The sequence below is a fragment of the Lathyrus oleraceus genome, chromosome 4 (assembly GCF_024323335.1).
Source record: "Lathyrus oleraceus cultivar Zhongwan6 chromosome 4, CAAS_Psat_ZW6_1.0, whole genome shotgun sequence".
NCBI lineage: Eukaryota > Viridiplantae > Streptophyta > Magnoliopsida > Fabales > Fabaceae > Lathyrus > Lathyrus oleraceus.
The window spans coordinates 391,245,945-391,257,174 of record NC_066582.1 but is presented as its reverse complement, the minus strand read 5'-3'; the positions used below and the strand labels follow the sequence as shown (position 1 = coordinate 391,257,174).

At 28.6% G+C, this 11,230-nt stretch overlaps 1 protein-coding gene across 1 annotated transcript; it reads right to left on the bottom strand.

Annotated features, from left to right (window-relative positions):
* Positions 1-3,490: 3,490 nt before the first annotated feature.
* LOC127135580 (auxin response factor 4) lies at positions 3,491-8,884 on the bottom strand. Its single transcript, XM_051062243.1, has 12 exons — positions 8,738-8,884; positions 8,510-8,619; positions 5,638-5,736; positions 5,490-5,546; positions 5,245-5,394; positions 5,065-5,149; positions 4,796-4,886; positions 4,540-4,713; positions 4,360-4,470; positions 4,108-4,180; positions 3,826-3,997; positions 3,491-3,729 (listed from the first exon to the last, which is right to left on the bottom strand). Exons 1-12 carry the CDS (start codon positions 8,778-8,780, stop codon positions 3,560-3,562), a joined length of 1,335 nt encoding a protein of 444 aa, XP_050918200.1. The 5' UTR covers positions 8,781-8,884; the 3' UTR covers positions 3,491-3,559.
* Positions 8,885-11,230: the final 2,346 nt, after the last annotated feature.

Genomic DNA, 11,230 nt, shown 5'->3' with positions numbered 1-11,230 from the left:
TTGATTTCCATCATCGAATAGTAAAATCCATGAAACCCTAATGATATGGTTCACAACTTTATCCACTTAACCGTTCATGCTTGACTTATCACAAAACATTAGTTGTCATCATAAAAAGTTGATGTCCTTGTTAAAAGAATATCACCTGCAAAACAAGGTTCCACACTTTTAATCCAGGTCTTTGCACTTTATCCCCATACGAGTCTCATAAAAAAGAAAATTTATGCTTATGATAAATTTCAATCCTCTAATTTCCATCTTCAATAGCTTGTAGTCCTTCACACCTTTGAGATAGACAATGAATAAACATTTCACAACCCTAACAGAAAGCTCATCTTACTTGATATGCCCAAATTCCATAGCTCTATAGACCTTAAAAATAGAGTAGTATATTGTTTTCCCACTCCAAATGTCCATAGTTGTCTTGAAGTCCTTTCCTATGGATAGAAATTTGTTGATCAGGTAAGCTGTTGTAGCAAGAACTTCACCCCATAAACTCTTTGGAAGGCCATCTCCTTACAACTTGCACCTTACCATGTCTAAAATTGTCTTATTCATTCGTTCAAACATGACATCTTTTTTAGGTGTGCCAACAACAGTTTATGCCCCTTAATAGTTTATATCCTCTAAAACTCATTAAAGTGCTTTGAAAAAACTCCATCCCATTTCCATTTCTCAATAAATTCAATTTAGTTTCAAATGATTTCATACAGAGTATGTCATTCCTTGAACTTTTCAAAGGTGTCAGTTTTATTTTTTAAAATGTAGATCTACACTCTTCTAGAAAAATCATACATAATAATGAGTAAATATAAAATACCCCATGATCCCCCAATTCTAGTTTGTTTACTTTCTTATTCTCTAGTAAACCTTATTTAGGTAGCTCAACCAAACATATTTCACTAACACACAATAATCTAAAATTCCATAGCTGAGTTTTGTCATGAAAGTCTTGAATAATTAATGATGCATGATCAATAATAATTGAACCATCTAAAATATACAACTCACACATCTGAAACCCTTCAGCCACAGTGAAATCATAACAAATAAGATCACCATAATAATATCTCTAATGTGATACAATTTTGCTTCTTACCCTGTCACATGTCAACTAATAGTTTGGAGCCATTATAGGTTACCCCTCTATAAAACTAGAAGCGGGAGTCTAAACTTCCTCCTAATATCTAATCTCACTAGTAGGAAGCTCCAACTTAAATCGAGTTTTCTCAACCATAGTTTCTATTTCTTTTACTTCCATTTCTTTGCACTTCATCCCCATACAAGTCTCATCAAAATTAATATTCATGCTTTTGTTAAATTTCAATCCCTCCAAGTTCCATCTTCCATAAATTCTAACCCTTCACACCTTTAATATACATTATGAATACACACCTCACAACCCTAACATCAAGCTTGTCTTGCTTAATATGTGTAAATGCTAAAGTTCCAAAGACCTTCGAAATGACGTCGTTTAGAGATTCTCTACTCCAAACCTCCATAAGTTTCTTGAAGTATAATCATGTGGATAGACATATATCAATCATGTAAGTTATTATAGCAACAAAATCACTCCAAAAAATCCTTGGTAGCACATCTCCCAATAACACACACCTTACCCTCTCTAAAATAGTCTTATTCATTCGTTCAACTAGGCCATTTTGTGAAGGTGTGGCAACAATTGTTATATGCCTCTTGATAGATTGTTTTCTACAAAACTCATTAAACTCATTTGAAACAAACTCAAGGCTATTTCCATTTCACCACAAGTTCAGTTTGATTCCTAACTAATTATCTACAAGAGTATGCCATTCCTTGAAATTTTCAAAGGTGTCACCTATTTTTTTCTTTTCAAAATGTAGACATATGTCCTTCTAGAAAATTGATCGATAATAGTGAGGAAATAGAAACCATTCCCATGCACTTCCACTCCGAAATATCACCATATTTTGTTTTCCAATTTGTAATGATCACAAAATTATAGTTTCTTTAATTTATTACTTCCTAGCTAGCAAACCTTATTTTGCTAGCTCAACCAAACATCTTTAACTAACATGCTCTAAGATCAAATGCCATAATTTTTTTATCATGAAAGTCTTGAATAGATAATGATACACGACTGTGATAATGGAACTATCTAAAATTTACAACTCATACATTTTAGACCCTTTGGTCATGACCACCATGAAATATTTTCAACATTCCACGTTCAATTTTTGTACAATAATCAAAATTATCAAACAAGCTTATAGAAAATAAGTTTTTTTTAAAGTTTGGGAACATAATTTACATTCCATAGAATGTACTTATGGTTATAAAACATTTGAAGTTTAGGTTGCCAAAACCATGAACTTTTCAAGCATTACTGTTACTGAGTCGAACGAGTCCACTTTCTTTCAGCTCCTAAGTTTAAAGTATTATTTTCTTGAATACATGTGATAAGAGCATCTGAGTCCATGGACCAACTCTTATAAGTCTACCAACTAACCACCACTAGTGCACTAGGACTCTCAAAACAATCCTAATTTGAGGCAAATGCAATTTAAATAAAACTCCCCTTGTTTCCAGTTCAATCAATTCAATTTACTCAGGAGGAAAAGGTAGATATCCTATCCATTATACTTCAAAAGTTATTACAAGAGATGCTAAAATATGTTACAAAAAAATCTTAATATATTTTCACACAAATCCAAGGTGTTTAGAAGTGTTCCCTGATCACCTTAGATACCTTCAAAGGTTTTCAAATTCTTAAAACAATGAATCCTAAATATCTCCCCCCCCCCTCTCTCTCTCTCACACACACACACACACTCTCTCTCTCTCTCTCTCTCACACACACACACACACACTCCCCCTCTCTCTCTCTCTCTCAAAATCCTCAATGCCACTTGTACTAAAAAAAGGGGTCTAAAAAACACCTTTAATAGGCATCAGACAAACACATTGGGTTTCTACAAAAATCACAGAATACACTACGTCTCCACTAGACACGCTCCATTTTTGTGAGGAAAAACCCATCGTGTATCTGCACAAACTGCAGGATGCACTATGCCTCCATTAGACACACCACATTCATGCTAAACACATGGCATTATCGCAAACTTTTTATTGATTTTGAAGTCAACACCATAATTATAAACATCGCTAACTATAACTGTTATTCCACAAAGAACCAACAAAACATCTAAAACATCTAAGACATGTACCTTGTCATTTCCCCCATGAAAATATTTGGCTTGAATCTTGACATAGTAATTTTTAATTTATGTTTGTATGACTTGTTTTTCAAATATTACACACTCACATATTTATCTTACTTTTCGTTGTTTCAACACATACTAGTTTAGGATGATAATTTCTAAAAATGAACTATATTTTCATAATGTTTTTTAAACCATAGAAAACATGGTGCTAAATAGTTATATGATACTTTGAAATACAATATAAGATTTATCACTCAATACATTCAACTTTTTTATTCAGTTTAATTGTTGTTTTAGAAAAGTAACTAAAATTTTGACATAATATTTGAGTTTAATTTGTCTTATAAAATACAAAATCACATAAGAGGACGAAGGAAAAAAATTACAAATATAAAGAAGCAAAGAAATATAAAGAAAGCAAAATTAAGAATTTTTGATTTTTTATGCTTTCTGATACCGTAATCTTGACCTTGCAAGTCCATGTCCACTTTGTGATATTCAAGTTTGGATGAACTTCCAAATGTTTCTGATAATAAGAGAATTAAACTAGTTCAATAATTATTAGAAAAACAATGAAAAAATAAAATAAAATAAAATTTGAAATGAACAAATAAGAGCTAACCCTTGAGTCCAAAGCCACTTAATCCAAACAATAATGAGTCATATTCATCGATTTTTTTAGATAAAGGAAGAATGTGCATTCCCTTAATCTTGGAATATTTCAAGGGCTCAATCCACCAAGGACAAACCCTTTCCAGATGTGTAAAAGTATTTGGAATAGAATCCCATTGAATCTAAGAGGAAGTGTAAGAAAAATTATTTAAATAAGTAAAATAAAAAAAATGCATTAGTTAAAACTCAAAATGACTAATTATAAAAGATATAGTAAGATATTTGATTTTACCTTAAGAGATCTCCAATCAGAAGCAGGCCAGTTAATGGGATCAATATCTTCATTACCAACTATTGTACCATATCTAAATACTCAAACAAAAAGCAAACTAGTTAATACAAATAGTTTCTTCTAGACAATAATTATCATGATTTTTTGTATGCATAAATATGTATATTTTAAAATAAAATAAAATAAATAGTATGAGTATCATAGAAAGTGAATTTTCAAACTTTTCATAAAATAAATAAACATTATGATCACCTTTGTGCACATCCTTGAGACAACATGTGCACCCTTGTTCCAATTGAGTAATCTTTTTCAATTGATTCAACATAAGTTTTCAGAGGAACCATAAATTCAAAAGGAGTAATCCTACAAAAGATGTACATCATTATTTGATTATTTTCATTTTGAATGACAAAATCGTTTATAATTACTCACCAAGGGTAGTACTGGACATGGAACAAAGTTCCAGTAGAAACAGCATGATGAGCAGCGACCGATGGGGAAAGTTGCATGTTTTGACTAGACTGTTGAGACGATATTGTGCAACATACATTGATATGTTGCTTCATATCTCGACGAATCCCAATACCAAATTCACCATTCTCACCACTACAATAACATAAGTATTATCCAAATTATTTCTAATGCAATATCAAGAAAGTAAACATGGAAAATGGATTAAAAAGAGAACCTGACAAAAATGCATGAATCTCCGGGAGCAAGATTTTTTGAGTTTACAAATTTTCTCCAACCATTAGTTAGAATGTGTTCTTTTTGATAACCTGCATTTCATATTAAAAATTAAATAACTCATAAATAAGAAAAAGACTCATTCTTTCAATAAAAACAATTCCAATTACCATTATAATGATGATGTTTAGTCTAACTAAGATAATCATACTCATTTATATTAACAATGAAGGAAATAATAAATTTTGAAATATAATAAATTGAACTTACTGCAATAAATATGTCGAAAATTCCATTCATTTCCATGCAAGTCCTTCGCCACTAGATCATGCATTGGTGGTTCAAGGGTCATATCCTATAACAAAGACATGACACAAACCAAATTCTTACGACAAATAAACAACAAATTCTTAATGAAATGATAAATACAAATATATCACTGAAACAAACCAGTGGGGGGAAACATCTCTCAGCATGTTCCTTTGAAATATAAAGTCCACCAAGTGTACTTATTTCTGATGAAGTGAGAATCTGACTGAAAGAGTACAGTTCACTAGGACTCCGAATTGCATGATTATCCTCTAAGATAATTTCTTGTTGCTTCAATCAACCAAAGGAATAACCAGAATTATATAAAAGAAAATATATATTTGATAACTACAAATATATTTGATCTCATATTAGAAATAACTAACCTCTGGCAATGGGAATAATGTAACTAGAGCAAAAATTTCATCTGTGTCAACTTTTGCCTACAATACAAAATAATTATACACTTTTCAGAATATGAACTAATCATTTTTAGTTAATCAAGTGAATAGTTCTGTAGAAATAAGACAATACCTTTAACTCAACACCCATAACTATGCATAAAATTTTAGGGGACAAATGATAGTTAGGATTTTCCATGTTATGATCTTGTTGATGTTGAAATATTGCCACCTATTCCAAATTTTCAAGCACAATAGATTAGACTATAAAAATAATAATTGGTAACATTTTATATCAAACATGCATACATAGGTATTTTTTAGGTTTAATTTTTTAATTTTTTTCTTATAAAAAAGTATTTTTTTTATATATATAAACATAAAAAGGAGACAAATAACCATAACCATTATTTTTTTATAACTTATTGATACTATAACATGTTTTAAGACTAAATGTTTAATAAAAAAAATTAAGAGTGATATTGATAAAACAATAGTTAATATTGTATTGTCCCTAAAAAACAAAATATTGAATTGAATTTTAAAAGTTGTTAGAACTATATTAACACGTGAATAAAAGAGAAACAGAGAAATCATAATTAAGTTGTTGGTATTGCATTTCACATTATATATCCACTAATGATCACAAGATGATTATATATACACCACCAATTGAGCTTATAATTACTAATTAGGACCGAAAATCTAGCCAACTTAATTAATTAGTTACTTGTAATTACTAATTAGGACAACAAATCTAACCAATAAAGAAGTCATAATTAAGTTGTTTATATTACACTTCACATTATATATTCACTAATGATTGCAAGAGGCCATGCACTATTGGGACTTTAAGATATCTCATGATTCTCTTTAGTGCTTATATATATATATATATATATATATATATATATATATATATATATATATATATAATTTTTAGGTTCTCGCATAAATCAGATCACCACCTTACACCATAATATATATTGGGTATGTGATTTTAAGCATTCCTTAATCGTTCCACCATTTACTTGCATAAAGTGTCATTAACAATCTTTTCATTTTCATCATTGTTTAATTTTGATTTTGCTTTCATATAAGTACTGGTTGGATTTTAGTTCAACCTATTAAGTATCTTTAGAATATTGCTAATGTATTTCCTCCGATGAATTACCAAACATTTCATGATTGTAGAAGTTTAAGGTTAAGGAAGTAACTTAATTAATTAGCGGTTTTATTTGTGGCATGATGTCATTATTGATAAATATAGTAGCCAAGTGTAAATAATAGTGGATACTGAGTCATAAAAAAATAACTATAGAAAAAATAAAATTTTCTTGGTTGAGTAGGATAATGACTAGAATTCATCCCTAAAAGATAATAAAAGTGAAAAGTCGGAGATTTGAAGTCACAGCATTGCAATCAAATGTCCTACGCAACTATTAAGCGAACTAACTTATCAGAAAAAAAAAATTTAAAAATATTAAGTGGTTGTAATTTAATTGATTACTCATAATTATTCGTGATAAAGAAAAATTATATTATTCATTGTATTTAATTTGTACATTGTCCAAGTCTAATGAAAAAACACATTTATCTATTTAATAAAATAAATGATTCAAGTATGGAACACTATAATATTATTATAATAATTTATATAAAAAATATAAAAAGAAATAAATATTATTCATTAACCAAAAAAATAAATGCTAAGTACAATTTTATAAAAATTACTTGTGAAAAAGTTATAAAATAAAATAAAATATCATATATATTTTTTGATGTTTTACTGAGATGGATTAAAATTTAAAAGAATGTCTTGTTAAATGAAAGAGTGTGAGTGTTGTATATATCTATTTTATCCTTGATTCTTAAATAACGTAAAATAAGTATTCAAACAAAAACAAATAAAAAAGAAAATTCATTTGAAAATGTCTTAAATATCATAGTTCTTTAATTATATATATATATATATATATATATATATATATATATATATATATATATATATATATATATATATATATATATATATATATATATATATATATATATATATATATATATATATATATATATATATATATATATATATATATATATATATGTTGATGCATTCAATTGGTATACTATAAATTTTTTTTAGAAAATACACTTTTCCCTAAAATAAATGAGTCTTTTTTTATTAAAAAAAAGGAGAGGCGAGTATCATTATAATAATATATTGCAATAGTTTTTTAGAGAATAAATAAAAGACTAAATTACAGTTTTGACACCTCTATTTTATATGATTCATAAAAATAGTCTTTTTATTTTAAATTCAAATAATATTGGTATCTTTCTCATTATTTTGAGCTACAAAGCGATGACGTGTCATTTTTTTAAATTATAATTTTTATTTATAAAATTTTACAAAAGATTCCTACGTGATGATTTGTCAAGTTTAACAAATGACACATCATTTTAAAATTGAAAATCGTCAAATTTAAGGGTAAAAATATGAAATGAGCACTAAAATCATTTGATTTTGAAATAAGGGGAATGATTTTGAGAATTATGCAAAATAGGGTGACCAAAATTATAATTATACCTAAATAAAAAGAGTATTATAATAAAAATAAAATATTGAATATTAAAAAATCAATACATTGAAAACTTTTGTCATCTAAAAATTGACAAAAGTTTGACAAAAACATTATCTTAACTTACAATTTAATTTTTTTTAATTAAATTTTATCATGTTAATTCAACTCGGTTGGTGTATGAATATCAAACTGTAAAAGTGAGGATTTGAATTCGTGACATTCTACTTATTCATCCTTAAGAGATTTTGTTTAGACAATAAAATTATTAGATAAAAAAGCTTATGTATTTCAAGCTATTAACTTATAATAATGATATGAAAGCCATACAAGAATTAACATATTTGCGTTATGATAAACATAAAATAAATCCATACTTTACTAGAAAAAATCAGAGAAAAAAAGGGGGAAAGAATACAAAACCTGTTCTAAGTGTCCTTGAGGGAAGTAGAAAACCTTGTCCCCAACATTGGGGATGTATACAGATCCAGAACATGCATGCCAAAGTTGAGCACACAAATCAGTTTTCATAGCTATAAACACAAAATAAAAAAATATATTAAAAGATGAAAAATTATGGTGATAAAAAAGACAAACACAAGATATAGATTTTCAAAATTAAAAAAATTAAAAAGAATTTAAGACGATTACCAGAGGTTAAACCAGACGCATCATCTCTATTTGTATAACCCATCCCTCTTCTTTCTCATTCAATGGTGCGAAACAAAGACGGAGAAATCAAATCAATGTAATATAGAGAGAATACAAAATCTATAATATATAGAAATAAAAATATAATAAAATAGATAAATGAACCGAAATACAGGAAGACTATAAAAAAAACGGACAACTGATATTAAAGAGTTGCGTGTTTCCAAAGCCGGAGGAAAAAAACAAAAAAAATTGCACAATAAAACTCAAATTTATTTGAATCCACCTTTTTTTTCAAAATGAAGAAAAGCCCTATTTACCCTATTTGTGATAATGAAGTTGATCATGATTAAAAGTTGAACGGTTTGAATTTAAATGTTGTGCATGATAAAAAAGTGAAAAGTAAATTAACTCATAAAGAGAATATATATGAAAGTTTCTATTAATTCTATTATTAAAATTAAAAATTATAGAATTATTAATAATTTCATTTTATCTATAGACTTGATCAAAACATTTACGTTAATAGTAGTACGAGTAATATATATTGGGTCATGAGGAGGAACATAAACATTGAGCTAAGAGCAACACACAAGTGAGAGATATACCACATATTCTCCTAAAATATTAAGGCGATATGTGTGTGGGTTCTCTCACTTATAAATGTTGAAGTCTCGACATTTATAACCAAGTATGAGTCACAATGCTTCCCCTCAAGTGGAAACTCTTTTTTTACATACACTTGAACCATCACTGACACCTCTTATTGAGCATTTCGACAGGCCCGATCCTGTGCAAGTGAAACATGTGTTGCAGCACAGGGTCTCATATTTTAGAAGGTCCCAAATTTTGAAAATTTCAATTTTTTTAATAAATATTAATAAAAATAAATAAAATGTTATTAAAAAAACTCAATAATTGAAAAAATGTTATGATAAAAACTCAATGCATACAAAAATTAAGATTGATCAAAACTCAAAATAATTATAATTAAATTTATTTTTAATTAATACTTAATTGTATTTTTGATATACTTTTTTTTAATTATTATAATTGTATTTTTAAAAAAATTTGAGCCCATTTTTGAAATTAGAACGGGGCCTCCGATATGATTGGGTCGATCCTGCATTTCAATACACCTCTTCCTGTGCATTTCGATTCCAATGGGACACCTTTTCCTGGGCATTTCGATACAAGTAAGTCGGTTCCTTTATTCGAACCAAATGCTCATGATATCATTTGTTGGATCATGAGGAGGAGCATCAACTTTGGGCTAAGAGCAACACACAAGTGAGAGAGACATCACATATTCACCTAAAACTTTAAGGTGATAGGTGTATGTGGGTTCTCCCACTTATAAATGCTTAAGTATCCATATTTATAACCAATGTGGGACTCCAACTCACACTTGACTTAACTCACAATTGACTTATTATTCTTAATAATATACACTTCAAAAAGTAAATATAATTTTTCTTTATAAGGAATATCGCTATACCTAGGATTTTATTTTACAATATCGCTATACACTTCAAAACGTCACATAGGCTTACTCTGTCGAATTTATTCATTTAATTTATTTTTACAATGACTTTAATCATAGCATCCATTAAGACGGACTTAAAAAAAAGTCGTTAATAAAAATAAAAAATAAAATCTTTTAGCGTCACAAATAGCAGACTCTTAGAGTTTTTTAATTTTTATATTTATTTATTAAAACTTTAGAGACGGCCTGAGCCGATGGTAAACCATTTTAAACCTCGAAGTTTTTCACGAAACCCACCAAATATTTTGTTTCACACTATTTAATAGAAATTTAAAAAATGAAAAAAGAAAAATAAAAACACATTTTGTCTCTATCAAAACCTTCGTCCCTTCCTTCTCTCTCACACCAAAATCTTGGTTGTGTTTGGATTGATGGAACATAACGGAGTAGAGTGGAATGGAACATAACATAGTGGAATAGAGTGGAGCGGAATGAAATATAGATCCCAACTCCACTGTTTGGGTATTTTATAAAAATACTTTATTCCATTGCATACATCCCAAATTAGATGGAACAACAAATGGAGGATTGGATGGAATGGGATGTAATAGATTCCACCATGGTCCATTCCATTCTATACATTGGTTGAAAATCCAAATAATGGAATCTCATTATTTACCACTCCAATTCGTTCCATTCCATCTCATACCACACAAATCCAAACATATCCTTAGGCTATGTTTGGATGTTATGAAATGAACAGAGCAGAATGGAACGAAGTAGAGTAGAATGGAGTGGAATAGAGCATAGTGGAACGAAGATATCATTCCATTGTTTGGAAATTTTAGGACAGAACAAGGTAAGTTTTTTATTTCGCCCAAATTGGAGGGGAAAGAATAGGGTGATAAGGGATGGAATGGAATGAAATCGATACCCCTCCATTATAATTTACTCCATCCAATTTTAAATGATCAAAATAATAGAATATCATTCCATTCCATCCCATT